The sequence below is a fragment of the Cadophora gregata genome, assembly GCF_030347475.1.
Source record: "Cadophora gregata isolate MNR1 chromosome Unknown scaffold_13, whole genome shotgun sequence".
Taxonomy (NCBI): Eukaryota; Fungi; Ascomycota; class Leotiomycetes; order Helotiales; family Ploettnerulaceae; genus Cadophora; species Cadophora gregata.
In genome coordinates this window covers 544,581-572,269 of record NW_026695936.1, presented here as the reverse complement: position 1 = coordinate 572,269, position 27,689 = coordinate 544,581, and the positions used below count along the sequence as shown (strand labels likewise).

The 27,689-nt window shown below is 48.6% G+C and overlaps 12 protein-coding genes across 12 annotated transcripts; 9 read left to right on the top strand and 3 right to left on the bottom strand.

The window, feature by feature from the left end:
• Positions 1-52: 52 nt before the first annotated feature.
• Positions 53-3,713, bottom strand: ONS95_003671 (uncharacterized protein). Its single transcript, XM_058496992.1, has 5 exons — positions 3,085-3,713; positions 2,239-3,007; positions 2,091-2,187; positions 1,451-2,043; positions 53-1,401 (listed from the first exon to the last, which is right to left on the bottom strand). The coding sequence occupies exons 2-5, from the start codon at positions 2,360-2,362 to the stop codon at positions 263-265; spliced, it is 1,953 nt and encodes a 650-aa protein (XP_058352935.1). The 5' UTR covers positions 2,363-3,007; positions 3,085-3,713; the 3' UTR covers positions 53-262.
• A 139-nt stretch (positions 3,714-3,852) lies between these two features.
• On the top strand, positions 3,853-5,272 carry RPL44 (40s ribosomal protein L44e). The gene is made up of 4 exons (XM_058496991.1): positions 3,853-3,915; positions 4,115-4,207; positions 4,265-4,449; positions 4,559-5,272. The coding sequence occupies exons 1-4, from the start codon at positions 3,913-3,915 to the stop codon at positions 4,596-4,598; spliced, it is 321 nt and encodes a 106-aa protein (XP_058352934.1). The 5' UTR covers positions 3,853-3,912; the 3' UTR covers positions 4,599-5,272.
• Positions 5,269-6,773, bottom strand: ONS95_003669 (uncharacterized protein). The gene is made up of 3 exons (XM_058496990.1): positions 6,526-6,773; positions 6,152-6,395; positions 5,269-5,999 (listed from the first exon to the last, which is right to left on the bottom strand). Exons 1-3 carry the CDS (start codon positions 6,646-6,648, stop codon positions 5,392-5,394), a joined length of 975 nt encoding a protein of 324 aa, XP_058352933.1. The 5' UTR covers positions 6,649-6,773; the 3' UTR covers positions 5,269-5,391.
• A 1,430-nt stretch (positions 6,774-8,203) lies between these two features.
• ONS95_003668 (uncharacterized protein) lies at positions 8,204-9,026 on the top strand (the record flags this gene model as incomplete). The annotated part of the gene is made up of 3 exons (XM_058496989.1): positions 8,204-8,226; positions 8,281-8,652; positions 8,678-9,026. 3 exons carry the CDS (start codon positions 8,204-8,206, stop codon positions 9,024-9,026), a joined length of 744 nt encoding a protein of 247 aa, XP_058352932.1.
• Positions 9,027-9,224: 198 nt separating this feature from the next.
• ONS95_003667 (uncharacterized protein) lies at positions 9,225-10,376 on the top strand (the record flags this gene model as incomplete). The annotated part of the gene is made up of 1 exon (XM_058496988.1): positions 9,225-10,376. The coding sequence occupies one exon, from the start codon at positions 9,225-9,227 to the stop codon at positions 10,374-10,376; it is 1,152 nt and encodes a 383-aa protein (XP_058352931.1).
• Positions 10,377-10,540: 164 nt separating this feature from the next.
• Positions 10,541-11,893, top strand: ONS95_003666 (uncharacterized protein; the record flags this gene model as incomplete). Its single annotated transcript, XM_058496987.1, has 3 exons — positions 10,541-11,644; positions 11,691-11,790; positions 11,841-11,893. 3 exons carry the CDS (start codon positions 10,541-10,543, stop codon positions 11,891-11,893), a joined length of 1,257 nt encoding a protein of 418 aa, XP_058352930.1.
• A 22-nt stretch (positions 11,894-11,915) lies between these two features.
• On the top strand, positions 11,916-12,785 carry ONS95_003665 (uncharacterized protein; the record flags this gene model as incomplete). The annotated part of the gene is made up of 1 exon (XM_058496986.1): positions 11,916-12,785. One exon carries the CDS (start codon positions 11,916-11,918, stop codon positions 12,783-12,785), a length of 870 nt encoding a protein of 289 aa, XP_058352929.1.
• A 113-nt stretch (positions 12,786-12,898) lies between these two features.
• On the top strand, positions 12,899-13,060 carry ONS95_003664 (uncharacterized protein; the record flags this gene model as incomplete). The annotated part of the gene is made up of 1 exon (XM_058496985.1): positions 12,899-13,060. The coding sequence occupies one exon, from the start codon at positions 12,899-12,901 to the stop codon at positions 13,058-13,060; it is 162 nt and encodes a 53-aa protein (XP_058352928.1).
• Positions 13,061-13,099: 39 nt separating this feature from the next.
• Positions 13,100-13,834, top strand: ONS95_003663 (uncharacterized protein). Its single transcript, XM_058496984.1, has one exon. The coding sequence runs from the start codon at positions 13,110-13,112 to the stop codon at positions 13,416-13,418; it is 309 nt and encodes a 102-aa protein (XP_058352927.1). The 5' UTR covers positions 13,100-13,109; the 3' UTR covers positions 13,419-13,834.
• A 759-nt stretch (positions 13,835-14,593) lies between these two features.
• On the bottom strand, positions 14,594-16,115 carry ONS95_003662 (uncharacterized protein; the record flags this gene model as incomplete). The annotated part of the gene is made up of 3 exons (XM_058496983.1): positions 14,594-15,641; positions 15,691-15,792; positions 15,850-16,115. The coding sequence occupies 3 exons, from the start codon at positions 16,113-16,115 to the stop codon at positions 14,594-14,596; spliced, it is 1,416 nt and encodes a 471-aa protein (XP_058352926.1).
• Positions 16,116-16,319: 204 nt separating this feature from the next.
• On the top strand, positions 16,320-16,964 carry ONS95_003661 (uncharacterized protein; the record flags this gene model as incomplete). The annotated part of the gene is made up of 2 exons (XM_058496982.1): positions 16,320-16,440; positions 16,492-16,964. 2 exons carry the CDS (start codon positions 16,320-16,322, stop codon positions 16,962-16,964), a joined length of 594 nt encoding a protein of 197 aa, XP_058352925.1.
• Positions 16,965-23,020: 6,056 nt separating this feature from the next.
• On the top strand, positions 23,021-26,631 carry ONS95_003660 (uncharacterized protein; the record flags this gene model as incomplete). Its single annotated transcript, XM_058496981.1, has 6 exons — positions 23,021-23,817; positions 23,870-25,399; positions 25,447-25,548; positions 25,601-25,791; positions 25,846-26,305; positions 26,352-26,631. The coding sequence occupies 6 exons, from the start codon at positions 23,021-23,023 to the stop codon at positions 26,629-26,631; spliced, it is 3,360 nt and encodes a 1,119-aa protein (XP_058352924.1).
• Between the last annotated feature and the right edge of the window lie 1,058 nt (positions 26,632-27,689).

Here is a 27,689-nt window from a genome sequence, read left to right as displayed (position 1 = left end):
AAATTGGAAGTGACGAATGAGATCGGCTTGAGTGAGGTAGTATTTGCTCGAAGAGGCAAGGCATGTTGCTATATGTTTTGATTGGCGGTTATTTCATATGTTTCTGATGATCGCCCTCGACTTCGAAGCCAACCAGCCACTTCTTTTTACAGCATTCCCAGAAGCGGCGGAGACAGTCGAAAACCCTCGTACGAGAAGAGAAGCATTTTTCCGTCCATGGGATGAGTATCCGGTATCTTGAAACTTGGTATCATAGTTCTAGTTACTCAATAATATGAACAAATCTCTCCTCGCCCTTCCTCACTACACGAACAGGTATATATCCTGGAGCCTCATGCAATTTCAAAGTGATGAGTGTAGTCGCTGTCCTAATCGTCCTTCTCGCCTTATCCTGTGCTTTCTTGTAGAGCTCTTTCTTCTCCTCGTTCGTCATTCTAGCAACTTCGTCATCATTTGCCCATTCGTCTACCGCCAACTCAATTGAGTATTTCTGGAAGATTACAGACAGGACACCCATAACCTTAACTTGGGCAAGTCTTCGCCCCAAACATGAGCGAGCTCCATCTGAGAAAGGTAGATATGCACCTCGAGCAGGTCGGAAGAGTTGCGCGGATGTATCTTCGCCTGTGAAACCTCCAAAATCGTCATCTTCTGATGATGATTCCAAACCACTGTCCCATTGCTGCTTGCCACTCGCGGTGGTTTTTACAAGCCACCTCTCCGGCCTGAAGTCATATAGATCGTTTAATCTTCCTGAGATCTTTGATGGCTGCGAAGGCCAGTACTTTGGATTCCTGTGGACACCGACTGTGTTGAGCGCCACGTGAGCACCTGCAGGCAGGATCACTTTCTTGCCATCCATAATGATGACCTGATCCTGTGATTTTGAGACCTGCTTTGGAATGGCAATAACGGGTGGCATGATGCGCAGTTGTTCTTGGAGAACAGCTCCGACAATCCCGCCGAGGAGCGTATTGATATTCGAATCGTAGTCCCATGTCTCAGGAGGTTCATTGCCAAATATCGACTGCACTTCCTTCTGCAGAAGTCGCTGAGCTCCAGGGTTTATAGCTAGCTCCATCAATGAAAAATGGATCGAGTTTGCAGTCGTTTCATGACCAGCAACAATCATGACGAATGCATTGCCCAAGATGTCCGAGTCTGAGAGGATGGGTCTGCCCACTTCTCCCTTCTCGGCACGACCTGGTGATGGCTTCCTGCCCTGGGCACCTTTCGATTCACCGTAAGAGCTTCGTACGAGCATACCCATAATATCCAAGCCTCCGCTGTGTTTGCCTTCACGGGCTTCTTCGACTTTTTGGGCGAACAATTCGCTCATATATTGTTTCCAATTGATGTATGACTGATAAGCGTCCTGCGAGCTCTTAAATGGGAGACGTTCTGGTGGAATTAGCCTAAAGTTAAAATATGCATCGACCGTAAAACTTACTCAGTATCCATTTAGGTGTTAGAAGAACCCATATGAGGTTTCCCAATAGCGTATCCAGCGCGTGCTCAAAACTCATGGTGTGTCCCTCAGGAGGATCATTGCTGCTGTAAATCGCATCTCTCGCGCTCTCCTTTTCGTCTGGCTTCTCCCCAGGCCACAGCAGACGCACCCCAAAACCAATCCGGCTGATTATATGCAAGGTCAATCGCATTGTGTCCGTTGGCACCTCTTCAAGTGTGATGTTTCCGGAGCCATCTGGCCCGGTCCACTTCCGCAGCATTCCTTGTGCTTGTCTGCACGCCTCTGCAAACACCAACACATTGTTCTTCTCATTGAATCCTGGAGACATAATCTTCCGGTGCTGCTTCCATTCTGCGCCTTCTGTTGAGATTATGTTTCTGCCAAAAATTTCCAGTATTCTGTACGACTCGAGCGGTTTGGGGAAGGCTTCGCGCCTCGAAGTGACTTGGTGTAATGCTTCGGCATTCGCGAGCCAAACTTGAATGGCGCCTGGGGAAACTTGCAGAAATACATCGCCTCGCTCTTCGAATGGTTGAAACTGAAGATCCCATACCCAGTCAGGCATTACATATCTGCCCAATGTTAGCCGTATCCAAGAACAATGCGAGGAGGCGCATACGGCAGCCAGCTTTTTGATAACGCCTTTGGCAGATACGAGAACACCTGAACCCATATCTTGTGAGTTATTAACCATGCTGTATTATAAATGTTGACAGCTACAACCGTCAGTTCGCCTGTGCAATGTAGCTGGGAGCAAGGATACTTACGAGCCACTATGTAAGGAAGACCAGATCGTTTTGCCGCAGCAATATTCCTGTACAGACCAGTTACATTTGAGTAGATCCAGTAGAAAGCAAGCCCGGCAATTGCGAGTGCAATGGTTGAAGCCATTCTGAGGGACGAGTGACGTTCGTAGCACTGGAGTGTCGCAGAAAGAAGCTGACAGACACAGTGCAACAATGGGTGAATAAAAGAAAAAGACTGCGCAGCAGTCAAAGGGGGTATTAAGTGAACATGTAGTTGACCGGCAAATCTCAATTAGGGTGAAAAGAAATATGGAGGTCATAGAGGTGGTGACGGCAGTGATTTGCAGTTCCGGAACACGGCTTAGGTCAATTCTCCTCCCGCAAGAGGCAAAACCTCTTGCCCTACCTCATGGCTTGGGGCTGAACTGGCATTTGAAAAGCCTTAAACATCTGCAGCCAATTGAGTTATTGCAATTGCCGCGTGGAGAGGGGTTGAAACGGTCCAAGTGCTGCGTTTCAGTTGCGATGTTGGTAAATTTAGACACTCGCATGCCTGGACTGGTGCTTCGTCTCATCAAGCAATGCCCCTGCCAGGATTCCAACGAGGGTGGGATTTCCCCATCTTGATAAACAACTCTCTCATATGAGCCGATATGCTACATCCAATTCTCTCTACTACTAGAATTCAATTTGACTGTTGTTTTGTATCATTCTTGCATAGATAGCTTCGGATATATCATCGTAAGTTTGACAGGCCGCTTTCATTTGATAGTCAAACGTATGGATGAAGCTAAAACTTTAGTTACCGTTGATGCGCCATCTGTGAGTATCCTCTAATCTCAATCAGAGACTTAAGGAGCGGTATACCTTTGATCCGAGGGAGACGAATTCCAATGAAAAGCCTCATAATCGGCTTTGATGCGTTGATCCTTCTCAGGAAAAGCCACAGACATCTTAGCTGGACCTGATTATCGTCGGATATGTGCAGCTCCGTCCATAGTCCAAAGCTTTCTTGAAGCTCACGCACTAAGGCGCGGAGGAACAGGAGGGGCCTAGGAAAAGCGAACCCTTTGGACATCAAAACGGGCACCGAGAGTTACCACAGAGCTCCTCAATACCATTATTTGGGATTCGATCCCAGTTCACGAGATGTTCCTGTGTCGGTATTCTGGACCAATAGCCCGATAAATCACTTCCCTTTCCCACAGAATCGCAAGAGCTTCTGATAGAAAAGTGGCAGAGCTTAGCTGGCCTTATGCTTCGTTTTGTATGGCACAAGCAATTGAGGGTGGAATAAAGAGAAAAGAAATGCCCCGTGAAAAATATTTGCGAACTTCATAGCTGAACGTCTTGTGAAGTTGTATTGTGGCAAGCAATGTTGAATGAAGCCGAAAGAATCGTTCACAGGGCAAATTCTAGCAGACCACAAATTTCAACCTTGCTAGAACGACACCAAGAATCAAATTGCCTACTTGAGCACTACATTATAAATGCCATATTCTGTCGTTGTGAGGGTCCTGATGCGACCAAATGCAATTATCGAAATTCCCCTCGTGCACGTGACTATGATCAGGTCCGGACGCTAGCAGACTTTCCGCTCGGTTAGTCGCCCACAACTTCAATATCGAGAAATTTGGTGTAAGGCAACCCAACGACGACAACCTCCCACAACGACCACGCGAGAAATCAGCCAAGATGGTATGTGCAGTTTTCTATCCCGGTGTATACTCTGGATGGGTGGGAGATAGAGGAAGAATTGGGAGAAGATGGGCGAAATAGGCAACCTCGAAGACGAAATCGCGACCTCTCAACGAAACCCTGCGGACAATTGAGGGCACGGCGTCAGAGATAGGAAGATCACGGAGTCATCGAAGATGAGGCTAACATCTCTCGTCAGGTCAACGTTCCCAAGACAAGACGCACCTACTGCAAGGGCAAGGACTGCCGCAAGCACACACAGCACAAGGTCACGCAATACAAGGCCGGAAAGGTACATCTCGAGCGCTGTTAAGAATGGAGAAGGAAAGAGATTCTGACACTGGGATAGGCATCTCTTTTCGCGCAAGGAAAGCGTCGTTATGATCGCAAGCAGTCCGGTTATGGTGGTCAGACAAAACCCGTGTTCCACAAGAAGGCAAAGACGACAAAGAAGGTCGTGTTGAGATTGGAGTGCACAGCTTGCAAGACAAAGGCACAGTTGGCGTTGAAGCGTTGCAAGCATTTCGAGCTTGGGTATGTTCCACCAGAAGATTTACTCTCAAAAACCACAAATTCCGTTCATCTCTACCTACAACCCGGTTGTTTTTGGGCATGGATTGGATGGAAGCTGACAGATAAACAGTGGTGACAAGAAGACCAAGGGTGCTGCGTTGGTGTTCTAGATGTTCTGCTGCAACTGCTTTTGCAATGAATCCCTTTCTTCACGTTGGCATGGGCATGGACATGGATGGACGGACTGGCGATTTTTGCGTGGACACAATGGTCGAGCTGGGTGAGGCAGGGAATTTTCGACATCGAGCCGATCTCTGTATCTTATTCTACGCCGCCGATGGAGCATAGCAAACGTTCGCTCATACCAAGCATGAAATTCTGATCCTTGTACTTGGCTGGATGTTTATGGTGATTTTGGTACATGATGTGATGCTGGGCGGATTGAGAAATGTTGCAATGCTGAGCTCAGAATGTCTATTTCGCGACTGAAAAGAATTGCCAAGGTTGCTGCCAATTTCCTTCTCGGTCACCATGGTACACTAACCCCCTCTATCATGTGCATGTGCTGGCGCTAGAACCTTGGAATCGACATCTGGTGGATTCATAGGTGGATCTTGGTGTGGAATTCCCTCGAAAGGGCGTATGTACATATATGTCAGCCCTACTACACATCACACTTGCCGGAATTTCCTTGGCATTTTCGAGATATTGTCCGAAACCGACAGCCTATCGTTCCCTCTTTTCAAGGCTGCGTAGTCGCGTGCGATAAATTGTTCCGCAGCCATCAACATGCCGTCATTCAACCATTCTCATCACTACTTATTCTTGGAAGAGGAATATATCCAATATATATCTAATATGGTTTCATATGCTCTATTTCCGCTATCCAAATCGATCTTTTAATTCCACCCCAATCAAGCATCAATCACGAATCTTCCCATTGAGGCTTTACAAATCTCAATTTCAAAACCCCTTCCCAAGTCTTACCGTTTTACCCCCTCCATACCAAAGCGTTCCCATTCTGAAATCCAAACCCCTCTCCTGTCCAACAATCCACTCCCCATTGACATTTCTCTCCTCACCCTTCGGCCAGTACTCCTTCTCCAACCAGGCATTGGTCTCCTCAATCAGCTTGATAAATTTGACCATCTTCTCCGGACTTGCGTGATCTTCCTGTGTCAAGAATCGCCCAACTGTGATATGTGAGCTTGGAACTACATATCTAGAATCCACTGTGACGCCTGTTGCGGAAGCAATGTTAAAGAGATCTCTTCTGAGATGGTGATATGTATAATCATCGTCTTTCTTCGTTCTATCTGACACATTCGAGGATGATGTAGCGGGTAGTCCTTCTCCGGCAGCAGGTAAGAAGGATAGAGCGAGAGCTGCTCCGTCGTAGGAGATCATGGGCTTGATGAGCCGGGGTCGATGCGTGTAAGTAAAATCTGTAATTTTCTCAGTGGCCTCGGGACCGAGAGCTTCGATAATTGCGGTGATTTGCGGCTCAGTAAGAGAATGCGTTAGCTCGAGAGCTGTGAGGTGGAGATTTGGGACAGGCATGAGCCAGAGTCCTGATGTTATTAGTCAAAATCCCGAATCTACCTGGGTAAATTATTGGAAGGTGGGGCTGGGGTAATGAAGTCTTGGAATTGGTGTTGGAATCGGAGGGTTGAAAGAGGGGTATTTGTGATCTTGAAAACTTCACTTTGTCAGTTGGACGTACTTGGGGCTAGTGTGAGCAACTTTTGCTGGACTTGGTCGACGAGTGAGCGAATGTGAGCTGGCGGTCTAGCCCAGAAGACCAGGCAATTTCTTGGGTCTACGAAGCCAGGTTCGATTGAAGGGACCATCAATCGCTCCAGAATTGGGTCAATTATCAAGCCGGAGAACTCTGGAGACAGCAGCTTCGCTTTCTGCTGCCCATTGCGAGTGTTCCGATGTGTTGCGTAACGAATTTGTAGTTGTGCCTAATGAGCTCGTTAGCTTTTTCTTCAAGTAGATCAGGAGATCTTGCAACTTATGGTATGCTGGAGGGCTACACTATAACTTGCTCGGAGTTCAAGGTATGGCTAAGAAGGAGAGAAGGAAATGACTTACTGCATCACCGTTACACGCTTCGAGCAGAGCGTCATAGGGGTTTGCAAATTGTGAAATATCAACTCCTGAGAGATCCTCGAACTTGTTTCTTGAGTCTGCTGTTTCAAAAACTTGGGGCGCCATCTTGAAATCTCTGATAGGACCGTACTTGAAATAATAATGAAATTTGAGAACTCCAGCTGAAGAAGTAAATGACTGCTCGCCTAGCAAGAATGTCCAGCCTTGTCCGTCCCGGCTAAACCTCGAAGGGCGATTGGAGGGTACCTTAGTTAGTGGCCCCCAGTAGGGACTTTCGAGGGTCCCCACGCTATCCGAGCAGGGCTTCCACAACATCATTTTGTCCTTGAAATCACAACCACCTGCTGCCAGCACAATAAACCCTAAGCGAGGAACTTATAGCCAAGTAAAGAAACACGATTCTGCACTTAGCGAAGCATTTGATTGATCGGAGGGAAACGATTCCACCAAATCTTGGACAGTCCTCAACTGCGGCCCAGCTTCCATTGAGGTGCTGCCCCCTACCATAGCCGGAACAACTTTCCGCAACTTCTGTTGCGAGCAACGCCAGAATCATTTTGTCTCCATATCTTCCAAGAGTTCTTATAAATCTTTCTCTGTTCACTTACTGGCAGTGAAGCTGAAGCTGGGAGACTCCCAACCTTTCTACAGAACCCAACGGTCGCAGCTCTATTGTCACTAATGACTTAGGTACCTCTCCCTGCCATGACAGCAGATCAGCTCCAAATTTTCTCTCTACTTACACATTAATTTCCCTCCCTTGGCAATCGAAAGGCTTTAACCTGCGCTCAAGAAGACAAACCCTTGTAATACGCCTCCAGAGCACTAGCTCACCACAAGACCACATATCTGGAGGTCCCCATCAATTTAGCATACCAGCTACCATTGCATGTCTTCATCAGCCTTTGAGTCATGGTCTAATGAAAGAGTCCCATCCGCAATGCCGCTCTCCTGGAAAGCTCTCTGCATAGGAAGTGAAGATGGACTGCTGCTGAATAACCAGGATATTTAGACCCCTGGGCACGCTTCGGACCAAGCAAATATTGCACGAAGGTTTTGACATGCCTGATAAATTATTCGGGCCCAGCTACTATCTACTGAATAGCGATTCCGGCATGAGTATGCCCACATCCACTTCATGGCCGAGAATGACTATTAACTTTGGTTGCCAAGGTCAACTTTTGGACTATGCCCTCCGTATGCAGGAAGCCGGACAAGAACTCTCGTCTTTCTCAGATAGAGAAAAACTAACAAGCATCCCTTTATTACGGATGTCTACCTGTGGACCAGGACCATTCAACGGAATAACATTTCAATTTGCAGCACACGATTCGGGCTGCCCGTGGTGAAAAGTTAAAGCGCCCAGCAAGCGTCCCCATGGAGGCCATGTTACTCCCTTTTGACTCGCCTCTTCTCGAAGTCAACTCAAAAGAAGATGGAGGCAGAAGGCGTACATTCATGCCATGAGAGAAATGTAAGCTTGGCCATCAAGAATATGTTTTGGATCACAACCTCGGCCCCAAGCATCCAATTACATTTTGAGATCCTAATGGGTTCAAGTTCCTTCCAGACTTTTATCTGCCTATGGCTGGGGTAACTGACCGGATCTTGGATCTTGGACTCGATCGATATCTCCCACCTTCGCAACATTGTTTACAAGATGATCGATGACCGATGTTACAAGTAAGCTCTCACTCTCCGTATCATAATGTAAATATACTGACCAAAATTTTCTAGCCGCTTCTTGGAATTGTCTCAGAACGTTGATCGCGACGAGGACAATAACCGCACCGGAATCGTTGGTTGTGTCACCCCATGCAACTTCTTGTTCCTTACTCAACGTGCCGGTCGTGTCGCAGGAATCGAAGCTTTGATTTCACAAGGATACAATCCGAATGCCGTCAACATTTCGAACATGTCGGAGAACCTATTACTTGACATGAGTGGCAATGCTATGACCTCAACTGTTGTGGGTACATTCATGTTTGCAGCACTGATTCATTTCAGAGACGTCTTCGACTTCGAGGGTCGACCCGAAGTTATGGAAGAATCTGAGCCGGGATCCGATTATTTCGACAACTTGGAATCTCATCAGTCTCATCCAGCTTCGTATGAACCTATCTCAGTGGAACAGATCACAGCTTTCGCAAAGAGAACTGTACGCACGTGTGTATGCGAGGGTCAAAGCCTTGTCGTCTCACGATAACTTCAACGGTGCAAGGTGTGCCAACGTCGTGTTGAAATGCGGTAAGAACCCTGAACACAACTACGAGCCAATTCTCCTGGAGCGAAACGAGCCTGTTGACTTCGCAAATATCATCAAGAAGGTTTTACCCTTTTCGATCAACCTCTCAGGCCTCTTTTCCAGCACTGTCAAAGGACTTCTTGACCAAACCTGCAAGCAATTACCCCCTGGTTTCACCCTGGACTCCTGGACCCATGTAATTGAAAGATTTCACCTAGCTTTGTCGTCCACGGTTTAGTTCAGAGGTATCAGACGCGCCGAATGCTTTCAGATCTTGTTCAGCTCCCCCACTGCGCTATTGAAGCTGGAAGTCTTGGCAAACGGCGTTGAGTGGCAGCTCTACGTTAATATCCCCGACGAGCCGCTAGAAACAAACATTGGCAAGTTCCTGAGAAAGTCTCCTATGGCTCGTATGAATTCAACTGGAAAAGATATCATGAAGGGACCTTGGCAATTTTGGGGTCCTCGTCAAGAAATTGTCCCTGTCACGATCACCTCAAGTGGACAGCTCCAAAAGTCCTTTGAGAATGAGCGTGGCTTGATAGACTTCTCAGCGCAGTCTGTCTACTCAAACATTTCTTTTAACACACGAGGAGAGACGAGCCCTGGTACTCACACACCGGACATTTTCAGAGACTATGTTCGCCATCCAGAGTGTGGCCAGGCTTGGAACTCCCTCCATTCACGAAAGACTGTTGAAGGCAGAAAGCCCATGCTTCTGTTCTTCCATCATCACTTACACAATGGCAACCCAGCAGATCATTTCTTCTCCTTCTCCAACGATGTTTCCCGGAAGACGTATGGCGAAAGCTTGGCAGCAATCTGCAATATTCCTGCTTCATGGCGTCAGCCAACGGTGGCCGCAACTGAGACCACTTCCGGTGTCACAGTGGATGGATTTCCTGTTGCTACATATATTGGTAGTCACACCGATAATGTCGACATAGTGGTCGATGGCTTCTGGGTAGACCATCCTGATCATGAACTTGATCTGAATACAAGCCAGTCGATTACTTACCGCAGATTGCCGGAGAAGATCAATCACGTTGGATTATCTTGTGGGCTGAAGCGTGCGGTTTTCGATATGGAGGCTACTACGCCCTTCAATCTAGCTGCCGCACGTCGTATCGACCGTTGGACTGAGATCAACAAAGCCAATAAGTCGGCTTTTTGGAAGGACTATCGCTTCGTTCTTGAAAAAGCACCTGTATCCAAGGTCATCGTGAATCAGATAAGTCATGGGTTCAATATCATGATAGCAAGACTGAGTGCTTGTCATGCGCACCACCCCTTCCTTCGATGCAATGGACTTTCAACGTCACAAAGACAAAGCGGGAAAAGGTCCTTCAAAAGCAAGTTGCGAAGGAAGATCCGGAGCAGGCATCACTTAACGAGCAAGCTATCAAGAACCGACCATCAGCAATCCAGTGCTTGGTCCATTTCTCGAGCACCGGCCTCAATTTCAAGATCGGTGTCGATCCAGCCACACTTGTTCGCAGAGCTAGAGCCAGTCTTCTTTCTTCTGCATCCTATTCTCGCACTAGCTCACTCGTTGACGGAGGTATCACAACAAGCTACCGCATTGTGACTGATAATGGCAAGGTTCCTCTTCCACAGGCCAAGCAATTTACTCTGCGGAGCACAGATGATATTGTCCCTAATTCCGCAATTGCTTGACTTAACAGCCATTTCGAGGACTTCTCGGACAACCCGGCTAAGTTGGAACCCCAGCAGGTACAGGCCCTAACATGGATGATGAGTCAAGAAAATGATACCCAGCCATTCATCGAGGAAGTAATTTCGGAAGCTGTCGATGATGATATTGGCTATCGTATTGAAGCCAAAGCAACCCGAAAGGTCAAGATTGCTGGAGGCATTCTATCACAAGATTTTGGATTTGGAAAGACCATTTTAGTCCTTTCAATCGTTGCTCGAAACTTGAAAAAGTTGGAAGACCGAATCCAGAATAACCCCTACGTGAAGGGTGCCATTCCATCCAAAGCCACCTTGGTCCTTGTACCACCACATCTGATGGATCAATGGAATGGTGAGGCGAACAAATTCATGAACTGTTTCTTCAAGAAATCATCCAAAATTCAAGATGTGATTATCATCAAGAGCTTCAAGAAGCTTAAAGGTTTGACGGTACAAGACTGTAATAATGCTAAGCTTGTGATTGCCAGTTGGGATGTCTGCAATTCAACTGGCTACCGTAAAGCTTTCGCTCAGTTCGCTGGCAAGGTTGAATGCGATGATAACACACCGCCACGTGCCAAACAACAGTGGTACAAGGATGCCTTGAAGATGGTGGAATCAAACCTCGAAAAATTCATGCACGACCCTGTCTACACTGATAAAAATAATCCTGGTCCAGCTCAGGACTTGCTTGAATCACAATTCGAACAAAGTGTCAAGGAGGCCAATCAGCACAGTCGATTTGTTCCCTCAAAGCATGTCACCGGGTCTAAATATGTCGGTGCCGAAACCAGAACGGCTCTGCTTTCTGAGGGTTCTCAGCCGAGAGAAAAGCGCAAGAGAGATCAGCAGGTGACTTCTGGTCATTTCAACTTTGCTGCCCTCTCCGAGAGAGGTATCGATGGTCTCGACTTCCCACTCTTCGAGTTCATGAATTGGGGTCGTATTGTGGTTGATGAACACACATACGCAAAGCCGGAGCACACAAGAATTTTTCACTGCCTCAAAGGATGGATGACTTGGGCCCTGTCAAGTACTCCTCCTCTCGATAATTTCCATGGCGTTGAGGCCATGGCTTCATTACTCGGTGTTAATCTTGGTCGTGATGACCATACCATCATGAAGGCCGACGAACGAGAAAGAAGACGAGCCAGCTCACAAGTAAGTCCTCGGGTTTCAAACATATGAATCATCTAACGACTAATAGCCTCGGAAAAGTTCTCTATTTACCAAGAGACCGCATCACCAGCCTGGCAGCGAACAGAGACGAGCACGCCCAAGCTTTCTTAGATCACTTTGTGCGAAAAGTATGTTATGGTGGTCCAGTGATGTTGGAATAAAGCTAACTTAGGAATAGGATTTCCTCGATTTGAGCAATATCGAATGCGAGCAGAGTATTGTGGGTGTTAACCAGAATGCTTCCGAAAAGGCCATGGACATGGAGCTTGAGGACTACGTTATTGCCAACGACTTTCAGCGCAAGGCATCTAAGGCAAATAGCGATAAAAAGGCTCAGCATATCAACGAGGCCACTTCTCAAAGTAAAGATGGTCGAGTTGCGCTCTTCCTCAAGTCTTCAGCTTACGCTATCAAGATCAAGGACAGTGATCTTACTGCCTCGGATGCTCCGCAAATGTGCGACCTTATCGAGCAGACCCGAACGACTGAGTACTATGATTTGCTCCACCAGTTTAACGGAGAGTTGAGCAAAGCACACTGGCTGTTCATCCAGGCTCGTCGTTCTGGCCAATCATGTGTACAATATGACAGATGGCGATCGCGTGCTTCTGCCAATCAATATGGAGATCACTCTATGACGGCTGACATACGCGAAAACCTTGGCCTCGTCGTCGACGAGGATGCATTCGACAACTGGAAGATCTTCTTCCGCACCAAAGACGATAAGGAGTCTCAGCTTCCATTATTTCCTGAAGGCCAAACAGGTGCCCATGGCTTGACTCATCGGAGCCGCGTCATTGCTGCTATTCGTGTCTCAGCTTCTAGACTTAACAGACTCTGCGAGGGACTGGTTACTCGGAAAAGATCGTTAAGAACTTTCCAGAGTGTTCGGCGCATTCAATGTGGCCAAAAGCTTATCTGCTCTAAGTGCAGTTGTGAGGCTGCTCCTGATAAATCACCCTCCTTGGCCAATGCGGACATCTTATTTGCAACAAGTGCCCTATCTCTTCGGTCTGTGGACTTATTGAGAAGAACGACAAGTGTACTACGTTTGTTGCGCCCCATCAGCGAATCTCTTGTGCCTCACGTGGACTTCAGGCAGATTCTGACTTGTCATCTCTAATCGGCTCGAAGTTGGACTGCATCATCTTGCTCATCGGAAACGAAATTCCTAACCATAGCATTCCTGTTGAAGACAAGGTCCTCGTATTCGTTCATTTTGTAAAGACCCAGAAGATGCTGGAAGCTGCTCTCACAGATGTAGGTATCACCTTCACGACATTGAGCGATCCCAAGAACGCATCTAGGAACCTGAAGAAGTTCCAGGACGACAAGTGCACCAAGGCTCTCCTTATGCTGACTGGTGATGAGACTGCTTCGGGAAGGAAATATTCATGATCTTCACTCCTTGTCAAACAATCACTAACCTAATTGCAGCAATCTTACGATGGCACGCCATGTCATTTTTTCCCAGCAATTGCACACTACAGGCTCTAGTGCTCGTCAAGAGTATGATGCTGCTATGACTCAGGCGATCGGTCGGTCCCGTAGACCGAATCAAGGCGGCCTTGTCCAGGTGTATGAGGCCTTGACTACAAACACCATCGAGGTTGATTACAGACAGCATCGTGGTCACTGCATCCTCCAGTCTCAGAACGGCTCCGATGTCTTGATTGAAGAACAAGCACCCACTGGATCCTCCTATTATGGCCCACTTGCAAGTTCCATTGCTCATCTTATTTCATTCGATAGATAGACAATTCAACTTGGGTCGCTGGCTCATAAAATCCTTGAGAGTTAGCAACCCCTTTCAATACAAACGTCACAGTAAGTCTTCCTGCAAGATATCGCTTCTCCTAAGAGTCCAATCTAATTTCGAACCTAGATTTGGTTGTCTTTCAAGCCTTCTGTTGGTATGATGACGCTACCTTGGGCATTGGATCTTAGTGGTGGATATCGTACGATGAACTGTTGATTACACTTTTCGCTTTCTTTCCTTCACAAAAATGGTGCTGATGTATTACGAATAGAATGATTGAGGTGCGATAGACATGTCTCTGCATGACGCAAAACTTGAAATAGAATCATGGTGGTATGTACGAATAGGTCAGAAATGCAAGTGGCCGCAACCCCAATGATTGTGTGCTCCTTGCTGTGATGCTGTGATTTGTGAGCTACGAGATTCTTCCGAATAAAATTGGTGTACTTTGTCGGCTGCAAGGTGAAACAGGAATAAGAGCTGGCTTGTATGGAGTTGATGGAGTTGCTTGTTCAGGGTACTGGCAGTTGTGCGAGGCTGACTTGTGCTCTTTTTCTTCTCGCCCCTTTCTCCAATACTGTGTGTGGTTGGTTTTCTTGAGCAGAGGTGATGAATTCGAAGCAGACCTATGGAATATCAAAGTAATTGTTTTCAGTATTCAGTGCTGCAAGGTCCACTGGGGTGGCTTTGGATGTGCTTTGACAACTTGACATGTCCATCTCATTGCCCTTTCACTGGGAAGGCAGAGCAAGAGTTAGCTTTGGCATTCTGAGGAGGAGCAGCCAAAGGAGAGCAGCGCTAACGGAATTTGCGGTGCAGGAATATTTCACAGACTCATAGTGTGGAGCTGGGATGTTGAGTCGTGCTAGGTTGGTGGGGAAGTTGGGGTTGGAGGTAGTAGGAGGATATAGATCAGGAATGGGTAGATATTTGGAGTGTAGATATAGAAATCCTAGCCAAAAATAGAGTGAGCCGGATGAGCGTAGTAAGTTGAGATTGGTAGGAGCCTCGATAAATAGTGAGAAGAAAATTTATTGAAATGATGGAGGGGAAACGATGGGATAGTTGAAGGTATGGAATGATTGCTTGAAGAACGCAAGTAGATACAAGTCCCGAGAAGGCTGAGAAGGCTTGTAGTGGGCTTGAACCAGCTTCAGTATAGCTGGAAGCATTCAGCCAAAAGTTATCTTCTGTCTCGTCAAGTCTCTAAATACATCATCCAAAACCTGCCTTTTTCTTTTTACCCCTTCACTTTCATTATTATCGTCCCGTTTCGAAATGTTCTCTTCTTCATCATCAATCTCATCGTCTTCTGCGGTCCTAGGAAGCCAAGCTCTGAGCTGTCCATCCGTATGTGAAGAGTAAATGCCACCTGCCATGCCTCTCCACACCAGTCCTGTAATCCTATTCTTGACATTCCTCTCCCCGGTTCTGGATCTCACTGCTGCAATATTGGGACCTGGGACTTTCAGACGTTTTAGTAATCTACCTTCATGGAGTTCAAAGACAAGGATCTCCTTTTCATTTGGGTAGAAAAGAAGATCTTTTGTGGGAGCTGTAGTGCCGGGTGGATTTACTACGAGAGGAAGGTTCGACAGATGCCCATTCTTCAAAGTTGGCCCAAAACTGGCAAGAGTATTGGCTCCGGTGGCTGCATCCCACACTCTGATCCGGTCATCGTGCCCAGCTGATATAACATATGAGCCGTCCCCAGTCCATGTCAAGCCATTCACTGCGGCTGAGTGAGATTTGCCGGAGTCTCTTGGGCGAGCACTTCTCCCTATTCCATCAGTGCCAACGATGCCAGTTGAATCTTCCATGTCTAATACACCGAGTGCTCCTGAGCTCTTACGGATATCCCATAGACGAATAGTGCCATCTATGCCCCCACTTGCCAGAATGTGGTCTATGGTTGGACTCCACGCCAAAGATAGCAATGCACCATGATGGCCTGCAAGAGCGTGCGTACTCGAGCCGGAACGGAGGTCAACAAGTCTCACAGCCGGATGCTGAGTAGCACAGGCGACTATCAAGTGGCTTGCGATTGGAGACAGGGCGTGAGTATAGACTATTGAGCCCAGGTCGAAGTCCCCAGAAACTGCAAGTGTCTCTGTTCCGTATATCTTGAGATGATGATCATAGGATGTCGACAGGAATGCTCCAGAGTCAAAAGGAAAGAAGCTCAGTTGAGTGATACCAAATTTGTGAGTTAAAGATGTCCTGGCAAGAGTAAGAATCCCTTCGTTGTGGTGAGAGCCGAAATACCTACTTTGGAACTCCATCTGATGGCTTGAATGTATGCTTTGCTCCTGGTAGATTCTCATCTAAATCCCAGACTTTTATGTTGGAATCTGCACCTCCGGAAAGAAGACTGGGCCATTTAGCAGGTTGATATCACGAATCAGACCTTAGGATTTTGTAATCTTACAGTCTGTTATCGATATCTATGGCCAAGCTGTTTACACCTGACTGATGAGCCCATATTTTGGGCTCTGTACTCACTCCTACCGATGGAATACTGGATTGCAACGCTTCACTCCCATCATCGCTGATGAGCACTACTTCTTTTTCGCCGCCGTCAAATCGTATCCTTGAAGCCGGCTGAATGGAATGAATGAGCCGTGAAGTCTGAATTCGGGCAAAGGCTTGGGTGCCCAAGTTGCCCGTTGATCTGTCAAATAGAAACTGATTCATACATGTGTCACAGGCAATTAGTAGGTTTGGTGAAGTTGTGTATTGACGAAGTGCTGTTGTTGAGTGAGCGGAAGGGCGTGGCGAGGCCGAGGCCGAGGCTGATATGCAAGGCCACCAAACTATGATGAATGGGTCTTGGCGTTGTTTTCGTTGTCTCGTAAATCTTTGAACATTGCACGACAGCAATGCAAGCAACCTCCCGAAATGACTTCAAAGGCATTTACGCAGGATGTATTCCTTAATCCAGAGTCGTCGCCAGAGCCTTCAATCAGAGAAGATAGACGACAGAACTTCAGGCATCCTACAGTCTATGATGCTGTCGCGGGTGGGTGATCTCTTCTCAGCCTTATGCCGAACCCCAATTGACGCACAACAGGTCGCATATCCCTCGCAGGATTCATTCCGAAGCATGTAGTCGTCGCCTCGACTCGAGATACCGTCTCATCGTCTACCACTGCGATTGCGCCAGAAACCGTCCTCTTCCGAAGCAAGAATGCCCCAACACGGTACGCCGAGTCTGACATATACTTCGCAAACGAAAGACAATCCATCAAAGACCTGCCCGAATCGGACCTGCTCAAGGCCTTACATTGCTATACTTCTGATTTCTACTCACGGGCCACATTAGATCGAGGAAGCGGGGACTGGAAGAGCATGGATGAGACAGCTTTGATTGCCTTGGGAATCCTCTTGGAAGAAGCATCAATGGCGAGTCTCGGGGAGACTGGCGACCTCGCCTTCACAGAAGGAGAGCAATCGACCGATCCGGGGGTGCAAGAATCTGACGGCGAACAGCGAAAACTCAAGAAGCGACGGGCGAAAAAGCGACGACTTGACAAGACGAGCTGAAAAAGGACCGAGCAAGTCTGTTTACTTTTTCCTAACCCCCCCCCAAAAATTGCCTCAACCCACCTCGTCAGGTCTAAGTTGTGACAGCGGCACGAAGTAAGCATATTGCCTGGGAATTAAACCTGCGCGTCATTCTTGAACCTGGGGATGTGCTCCAAACTTCGAGGGGTTCGATATATTTCTTTTGAAAGCCAAATTCGACGGCTCGTTTCCGACCTTGTCCCCCTTTTCCTTTTTCGAGCGGCACAAGATGAAAATGGCACAAGTGATCCTTCTGGGCAATGCGACAAACTCTATTATATCGAGGACCCTTTTGAGATCATTACCGTCGGCTCTTTTCTCTCTTTCACGTCTTTCGATGTCGTCACCGTCATGCCATTTTGCTTTCAGTGGCGGCGCAGGGGGTTGATCTGAGTTAAAATTATGTTCTGAGCACTGAAGACCAATAAAGTCTAAAGCTTACACAGTATGTCGAGGGCATCGGATGCTTCGACCTTAAACTTCGAGTATGGCGCCAATTCCTGCCTCCACATCGTAAATGAAATCAAAATACGACATGAGGTGTTGAACTGGGATGTCTATGGCCTCGGCTTATCACTCGACTCACTGTTTCGACTTCGAATATGGAATTTTCCTGTACAATGGCCAGGGCAGGCCACGCAATCATATTATGTTATATTCCTATTTCAGTCTTTAAGGCAAATAATTCGGAGATACGCCTGGGTAGCATCCGCCAATGAACATGAGATCTGAATCAGGATTTAATTTCTTCTCTTCCGCATTGCCGCATTTGGCAATCATAAACTGGGGCATACACAACCTCCCCTAGTCAATCAGAGTCGGTGCGGCCCACGTGGCAAAGGTCAAAGCAGATGCGAAAGCATATTCGATAACAGACGCAAAACCGTTGGCCACTCTGAGCAGGCAAGGCAGGGTCGGAACGGCGCTCTTTTACTTCAAATAACTTCTGCCAAAACCATGATCGACAATACTGCCGTTGTTCAGGTGTGCACAGTTTGAGATTGCAACATGAAGCATGCCAAGCCAAGCCCTGCTGGGCACCACCAAGCGGCAGTTTAAATTTGGTGCAAGTCAAATGGACATCCCGATATCGAGAAGCCGATGCCGATGTCCTCCAGGAGCCAAATCCATGAAGCCGAGCCACCGGTGTCAGGATCAGTGGTGCATGCCGATGCTGGGACGATGCTGCGAGCTCGACAATCGTCTTTCTAACCCTCTGGTCCGGGAAAATGACATGTCAATTTTCAAGAAGCCGCGTACGCTGCCCCGAGGTAAGGATCTTACTGGAGAAGCCTGAAGACTGGCGGTTAGGCGGCGCGTTTCCAACCTCCTGTACTGACCAGGACACGCTCCAACAGATCTTGGAGAAGCAATTCCATCACAACATGGTCGCTCCGCTCCGAGGTAACTGACCTACAAACATACCTTATGACTGGGCTTACTTATGATGATTATAGCCCCGCATCACATTGAGATCTGCAGGTGCCACTGGGCAACACCTTGATCTTTGGATGACCTCGGATGAAGCCGCAGGACACCTAATACTTCAAAGTTTCCCGGGTCGATAGACTTTTAACATATTTCCGAGATCATCTCCGTCTTCCATGCTGCGCATTCAGAGAGGACGCTCAGGTCCCGCTGAAATGTGTATTCGGTGGGGTTTGCGCAATACTGTCCACACCAGGCCACAGCCTTGCCGCCTCGTCTATCCGAGAATGTTGCTTTGACTGCTTCCAATATTGCCACACACAGGCGGCCACATCTGAGAGGAAAACGGAGCATTGATGCAGTCGAAAAAGTTTGCCCATCAGCCTGTTTTGAAATCTGTTACGGTAGTGTCGCAACTCGTTCCCAGAGAGCAAGCTTACTAACTCGGCGAGGTCATGAAGTCTCAGCCTCGCATCGATCTGCGGAAGAGCGGTCACAACATGGAGCAATATGTGAGCTAACAACTTTGTTGATCAAAGTCGTAACTGAGGTTCTGGAAATGCCACTCAGATTCTTCGGAGTGTGACTAGATCTGATGGCCCAAAATACAACAACTCGCCACCGTTATCTGACAGGAAACAACGGATGTTGTGAAACCCTCGGCCAACGGCCTGAATCGCGTCTGAAGAAGGTTGGGCATCAAGCGCCGAGGGCTTGTATTCGGAGATTATGTACAATTCCCTTTCTGAAAAGTACAAGAGACGGTTGAAACTCGTTCTTCAGACCGTCTTTTCTAGAGCACGACTTCCTTGAATCCTTAAACTTTTGGATCCAGCCTTCAGATGGTAAAATTTACAACAGCGGTGAGAAGCAAGAGTGGGTCGCGAGATTCCGGTACGAGTGAAGAAGGCGAGCTGAAGAGAGCTGAAGAAAGCTTGGTGCGGCAGTTGCGATGCGACTGCAACAGGAAGAAAAACGTTGATTGCGTCGAGCAAGTTCGACTACTCGTAATTAATGTCCGACTCCCACTGTCCAGCACGTTTTACAAGAGACTTGACAACTTGACACTTATCTTTTTCTCCGCTCGCTCTGTAACAGTCTATGGGAGAGAAGGTTTGGGGCAATCTGTCGACTATGACTCGCGAAGACCGAAACAGGGTGGGCGACTGACCCCTCCAAGAGGGACGATCCTTGATGGCCATGCTTCTCCAGACTCAACCGCGAGCTGGCTTTCAGGAACAAATTTTATGTGATTGGACACAATTTCCCCTCCAAAGGAAGCTAAATATGCCGCCTTCCTCTAGCTTGGACGGCTCATGTGGAAGACACGCTTACTCAAGAATCTAAACTCTACGGGCCTTTATCCGCGTTCCGAACTCGAAGGTTTGGGACTATTTCCAATGGGCCGGAAAATCCAAACCTAAACGTCAATGAGAGCGTTGTCGATTCGTCGCGAGGCTGAACCTATGACGATGGGCTGGCAAGCCTTGCCATGCGCCCCCTCCTTATGAAGTGAACACAGGCACACAGGAGTCAATTGGAACTCCAGCTTCATCTCGCGCCTTAAGATTAACCAGTGGGGCAGCCTCTGAATGTGAACCGTTTGCTCGGACTACTGTACTGCCTCATGGCGATAGCAAGCGATGATCCTGACTTGGGAAGTTGGGATGATGGATCGCCCCAACCGCCCCTCCGTCGTTTTGTCCCTGAAGCGGCGGTAGCTCATGGCCCGTTTGGCCGCATTATTCCTCAGCACTTCAGCGGTGCCTTTCTCTTACAGATGAACACAGTTCTTTTTCGGGCTATCTAAACCATAAATAGTGTCTGAATGCGAAAGCTGCTAGCTAGACTTGTTGAATCTCTCTTCCCTATCCTACGCAAGGAATACACAGCCAGCAAATCAAGTAAAGCGCGCGAGTTGCGTCCTTGCCGCAAGCGATTCATTATTTCCCCTGCGGAGAGCGGATACAGGGCTGCAATCCTTACACAAGCCTCGCCGCGACCACAAGAGTCAAGAGTCAAGACTAACTGGGCAGTGGGCACACCCCCAGCACCCCTGGTCATCTCGGCTCTGAGATTTTCTAGGGTTTCCAGGGCGTTCTCCGCGAGTACCATGGGTACGGTAACGGGTAAATGACTACTACTGATACTTAGGACGGCCGCCGCGGCCTGCAATCTGTCTGGGCTGGGGGTTCAGAGAACACGGCGCAGAAGCTCTGAAGAAGAAGCCACACATGGCCAAATCGTGCTTCTATCGTCATTTGCAATCGATGGTTGTGCGCCTCGTTCGTTCATAGAGAGTGCTATTGCCAATGGATTTGGCAAGAATCCGGCGGCTGAACTAGATAGAGTATGGGCTGTCTCTGTCTTCTGGGAGTGCCAGCTAGTCGCGACTACACTCATTTAGTGCCGCGACCGCTTCTGTGGGAATGCGAAATCGCCATACAGTACCACGCAGAGGGGCAAGATATGAGGTCCGACTTCAGACACAGCACTCTGCCAGTCTGCTCTGCTCTGCTCTGCTCTGCCGTGCAACGAGAACGGTTTGCTGTGTAGCCAAACCTTGTGATCCATCATCCCGGCTTAGGGAGGGCCAGACCTTGCGATAAGCCGTGAATCGTACGAGACTTACCGGCCAGGGAGTGGCTAAGAAAGTTAATTATGTTCAGAGACGAAGCTGGCTGGTGTGGGGCTTCCTTTCTGTGCGCGCCACAAATGTGATGTGATTGATGTGAGGCCAAAGAGGGAACCCAGAGTCGGGGCGAGGCAGCCGACGAGGATGAGCAGAGGAGGGCGAGACGAGGACGAGCTCAGGAGCAACAAAAGACCAACGGCAGCCCAGGACCAGGACCAGGGCGACAGACAGATGGGATACGGATCATACGGCTGGAACAGGACGCACAGAAGGTCACTCTGCTGTCGCTCACTACTGTACTGACTCTGTCTTCGGAATTGCTACATTATCATTACATCTGCAGCGCATCATCAGATAGAGAACTGCATCATCGGCGGGCTCGGCAACAGCTCTGAGTACCTTAGTGGAGTGGTTCCTTTGCCCGTGTTTCTACTGAATCGCGGAGCAGAGCCGACCTGGACGTTCATCTCCATTCCCGTCCAGTCCAGTCCAATCCTCCTCCTTCGGCGGCATCGCGATCAACAACTGATCGCATCGTCCTTCGAATTATCATCTAAAGTACTATTGACCGGGGGGCAGCTGTTGTTTGTACGTCCATGCCGATATCATATGTACCTAATTATACCCAACCACCAACCAGATCAGCGCAGTCTTTCTCGACGACTTCTTCGAGCCTCGAGGCTGTCGATGATCCTTGCCTCGATCGCACGTTCGCCCTGTCGTCAGGTTCAGTCTGAGCAACCTGAGCAGTAGTAGTCGTGGTAGTACTAGTAGTGAGTAGTAGTGAGCAAGATACCGAGCCGAGCTAGCATCCGCCCCCTCCCCTTCCCTCCCCTCCCTTCCCCTCGCCTCCCTAGCCAGGTAGCCATCCACTATCCGCAACCCTGGAGCATGAGCATGAGCATGAGCTTGAGCTTGAGCTGGACCAGAGGTGACCTTGACCGCCTCTCGCTATCACTGCCTTCCAGGGTTAATAACAGTGCCCCGTGACTTGCTCGACAAACTTCATCATCCACGGATCACGTCTCGCGCTGTGCCCTCATTACCTTACGAATCTGCGTCCCGTCTTGTTATCCTCGATCATTATTCCTCGAGCGGCCTGCGAACTTCCAGCATCCAGCATCCAGCATCCAGCATCCTGCATCCTGCATCCTGTCAGAACTCTCAAACGCTGCAGCATATCTCACGCCAAAACCTACCCACCCGTCAAAGCCAGCCAGCCCTTTACTGTCACTGCCTGGCCGTTGACGTTCCTGTGCCGGCTCTCGTACGAAGAGGCCTTGTCCCTCTTGGTCCTGGTCTTGGTCTTCCGTCCTAGGGTCAACGCTCGCTATAGAATTCTCCGCGCATTAACGAGTCAAACCGAGTCGGGTCGGTTCACCATCGCCGCCCGCCCGCTTCATTATTGCGGCCCTCCTCTGATAACTCCCCCGGCAGACTACTCGAAGTAAGAAAAGGGAAGAAGGAAGACAACCGCCGCACCGCATTGCATTGCATACCAGAGACTCAGCTTCAGGCCATTCGTCGCAGATCCCCGCCGGGAAGCAGCCGTGGGACAGGCCTAGTTCAGGTAGCTCTGAGATTTTCTTACCTCGATTTCAAGCTTCCTGGTCCCTAACAATCCCAACTCTACCCAATCCAACCCTCCCCACACCAAGCAGCCCACTACTCTCTCCCTACAACTATTTGCGCGCGCCGCTGGTGCTTTAGCCCAGATCCTCGTCTTGCCCTGTCACTTGCGATTTGCGCGACTTGCGACTTGCGAAGCTGAAGCTAATCTGCTATCCCATCTCAGACAGTTTAGTTGCGAAACCCGGTAGGCGATTATTAGTCGCGGGGGATATCCCTCTGCTACACCTGACCATACCACGTCAGCTCGTACCACCCTGATGAGAATATCTGTGTTATCTGGCAACCTGTAAGAAGCCGAAGCTCTACTACTGCCGTCCATGGCCTCTGCTGCCGCGATCGTATGAGAGTCAAAGCTATGATGGACATACCGCCCGATAAACGTCCTCGTCTCTCCGGTCCGCCTCCAACACCATGGCAGAACTCACCCGAAGGTTCTCGACAACTCCCTTCCCCCAGTGCGCCGCAGCAGCATTACCATCCAAATCCGTTCTCTCGACCAGCAGAACCTCATCCACTTGATCATCGTCGGCCTTCAGAGCATTCGCAATACGACCATCAAGACCCTCGCAGACCAGGCTCTGGTCCTTCGCATGGATATCACAACGGTCCTCCTCAACCTCCTCCCCCACCATCAGCTCCTCCAGGCCAGCAGCCTCAGATACCATCTTATGCAGGACAAAGGGACCCGATGGTGAAGAGGGATCCGTCAGACGAACCACAACAGTATAGACCGCCGTCAACAGGTGTAGATCACAATGTGATGCCATCACCACACCACGAAGGGCCGGGCCGACCATATCATCCGTCCTACGATCCAGCAAGAAACCAGCAATATCAGCCACCGCAACAAGCGAATCCTTACCCTCCAGTGCAGAGTCCAATGTCTGCCACGGAACCTTACGGTAACAATCCGTATGGACCAGGTGGAGGTCTTCCTCCACCTCGAGATTTCCAGACAGTAACATATCCCACAGCAGCACCAAGAGGACAAGACATCAGAAAAAAGGCGCAAAGAGCCGCGCAGGCATGCGATAGTTGCCGAACGCTGAAAGCAAAATGCGACGAGGGGCGACCAGCATGTTCGACTTGCAAGGAAAAGGGCACGGAATGTCGTTATCGGGACCCGCCACCAAAACAGTATGCTTGATTTCGGTTTTGTTTCTCATCATCTTGATACTAACTATACTAGGCAAGACAAGGCATCGGCGGACATCATGGACAGTTTGGCACGCCTGGAAAATTTCATGAGTGGCTTCAACAATAAAATTGAACATGTCAATAAGAAGATCGAGCACCTCACGGGTGAGATGAGAGACATCAAGCAAGCCCAGAATGGAACCGTGGCAAGCAGTACGAACTACGACATGGTGAAATCAGAGCAAGCAGACGCTGTTCCTGGAAATCGGGTAGACTATCCCAGACCGTCCATATCCGAGACCCAACCACTACTTTCCAACGAGTCGCCTTATGGATCTACGCCGAGTCAACCAAGGGCCCCAGATAGCTATGTACCACAAGGTGGCGAGATTTCAGAAGAGGAAGATGAGTCAGGGAATCCGGGCCCATCGAAACCCCCTTCAATTCCAGTCAACCATACAACCGGCGCTGCAAGGTTGCTTAATGTCCCGGCGATTAGAGCCCTGTGTCAAGGGGCTATGGATAGTTCAAAGATCAAAAATGAGAAATATCCGATTTTGCAAGAAGAGAAGCGAGGATTACTTAGGCTTTTCGGTAGGGGCGAAGGCTATGAACCTCCTCCAGGTTATGACAAGGATCCTTTGGTAGACCATGGCGCAGATAGTACCCCCGGGGACTCTCATTCGGATGTATCTTCGCCCGCTGGTGAAGAATGGGGCCAGCTTGGTGGTCTCACTCCACCTGGACACCAGCCAGACATCGTGAGGGGAGGAATTGATGCTAACGGCATGCCTGACTTGAGCAGAGAGACAGTCCTCGATCTGGTTAAGAGTTACATGGACCACATCAACATCATGCATCCTATACTCATTAAATCGCGCCTGGACCTGCTTGTAGAGCACTTTTTAAAATCCATCCCAGAGAGCCAGGCGAAACCAAAGCAAGTGTCGACTCTCCAAGCCGGGCATGCGAGTTACAACGGACCTGGGTTTGTGGGAAGTGGTTACCGGAATCCGGAAAGTCCTGGGAACAAGCGTAAACGATCTCCAATTTCAGGCGAGTATGCAGAACCACATGCTATATTGGAACACAAGCCCGGGCATCCATTCCGATCAATTGGATCAGCTATAGTTCTATTGGTTATGGCATTGGGAAAGATCTGTCAGCACAAAGGGAAGATTTCGGATGCCTGGCAATCAGACCGCGATACGGATAATTCGTATGGTAGTTCTCCCACTGTTCGAAATGGTCACCCGCCATCACCCGTCCAGAGCTCACCTGGCTTGGGAATGGCGTCTCCCATGGATGGTGAAAGAGGTCAGCCACGGAGCCGCAGAACTTCTATCGATGGAGCGTATCCGGCCAGTCGCTTTGCTCGGCCGAGAAACATCGATATCATCCCAGGACTTGCATACCATGCTCTTGCTACGGATGTTATCGGCAACCAACTTGCGGGAAACAGTCTACAGCATGTACACGCAAACATCCTCGCTGGACTGTATCATGGGCAACTTGCAAGAGTGATGGAAAGTCACGGGTACATTGCAGCAGCTTGCCGTAGTCTCCAGGTTATCCTCAGACCGTAAGAACAGGACTCAGAGAACCATATCCAAATGCTAATTTTCCCAGGAAACTCGATCGACTGAGAAAAATCAAGGAACATGGCTTAGTTGTCCCAGAGAAAGATAACCCACTCATCATTGCCTTCTGGACATGTTTACAGCTAGAAAGGTACTGGACGAGATCTTTCAGTTCCCAAACACAAGCTAACATCTTATTCTAGTGACATCGTTGCTGAACTTCCTTGCCCGCACTCTGGGATTTTGACATATGAAGAAGATATGCCTCATCCACACCTGCAAACGGTACAGGATAGCTACGGAATCCACAGTGATGTTGTACAAAGCTACGTTGGGCAATTGTTCTTGCGCAAACATCTTAACCAGTTGCACAACATGTTCTACCGGCCTGACGGTAAGTCTCCTCTGTCACGTATGATGTGCAGTGTGTTAATTTATGGGTTCGAAGAAGATCAACAACAGCCATTCAACTCCGCCAGCAAGACCAAGGAGCACTTCCCAACCATCGACGCCTCGTTGGCGAACCTGCGAGACATCAACGTCATGGCCGCCAGGATGACTTGGAATACAGCTGAAGGTGAACCAGCCACAGACATATTGAGAGCCCGATTGAGGGCCAAATTTTATGGAGCAGAGGTCATAACCTACCGCCATTTCATTTTAAAGATTCTCCAACAGGATTCATCAGGGGACGCTGGGGGTCAAATTGCCCCTGGCTATCTACCAAAAGTCGAAGCACCTGAGATCAAAAACAACGTGCAGAGGATAGAAGATCTCGAGCCTAAGCTTCTGAACTATATAGAGTGTGGGCTCAGAGCTCTTATCTACAGTACCAGGGCATTTTATGGCGTGGGCGATCCTGGGAAGGATAGACTTATTGTCACTAATGTCTGGGGAACGGCACATGCGTATGTCTATTTCTCCCTACTCTTCACTGTTACTGACTCCTTCAAGGCAATGGGGAAACGTGGTGACTCTACTAGCGGCGTACATGAACCCGATCCTTAACCAGATTCTTCTCCGATTTATCACGGTGGATGGTCTGCGACATCTTACTGAGACCACGTTGGCTTTTCTTGCCTTGATAGCATCTCCCACATCGGCCCTGCATTCCGACTGGAAGATTCTCAAGTACATGGGCCAGAAGACTGGCATCACGCCACCTCAAGGACCGAACACGGGTTCAAGCTTCTCAAGTTCGACTGTAGGCGATGTTCCAATGAGCGGGCACTGAAATGCTCCGTAAGATCATAGACGTTGGTGAATGGCGGGCCGACCCATTTGGAACGACATCAATTCAGACATTTTTCGTGCGACAGCGAAACACGTACATATTGCATTGGGCAGGTGGCTGGGCAGGCGGCGGCGGCAGCTTTTCTCATCAGCATATTTAGCGATGGCGCATCCATAATTCCCCATTCGGCATCATATCTTTCTTTTCTCATTCGACATTGTGTTTCTGTTACAAGTTTTCGTGGGCGGTTCTCATCGTTCGGATCAAGCACGTACATACATACATTGGGCGGAGCAACTTCATGTTAAACAAACAAACAAGCCATCAAACACATTTCGCAGTGTGTCTGTGGGTACAGTTCCGCATATAACCAGATCCTGTTTGTTTCTTCTCCATCGTCATGTCATCATTTAGTTTCTGGGGGTGGTTGGGTCGGCTCTCTGTTTTTTTATATCCCATTTCGCGCGTTTCTTATGAGAGGAAGGAAATCAATCAGTCACGCATGAGGCGTTTTGTGCTGCTAAACCATTCTGTCCGTTTCCTGTTTGCTTACTGTTCTGAATGTCTGATATATTGTACACATGGGGAAATGATACACAAACACGCTTCTTTTCTGGTGGCTAATAACCGGTATCTATACCATCATTAATTTTCCCCCATCTATCTCATTGATTGGCACTTCATCGTTCGAGATCTTCATATACGTTTTTCCAGACTGGCTAGAAATACGACGAGCAATCGTTTCTCATTTTTCGGGTGACTGCCTACCCTCTCCTTCCGTCTCATCATTCGCAGCTCCGACCGATCGACTAGTCAGTCAGTCAGTTCTGATCTCGTATGATCTCATCAATACATCTCATCATATCTTGTGTGTGGAATAAAAATGATGGGAGGCGAGTGGAGTGGAGCAGGGTAGCAAAGAACTTCAGGACAATCGAAGCAGGCACGTACGCTTAGTCTGGTATCATTAGATCGACATCGCACTTCTTTACCTTTAGGAAAGAAGAGTGATGAGGTCGCAAATTAATTTTGTTTTCTATAAAACAGTATCTCTTCAC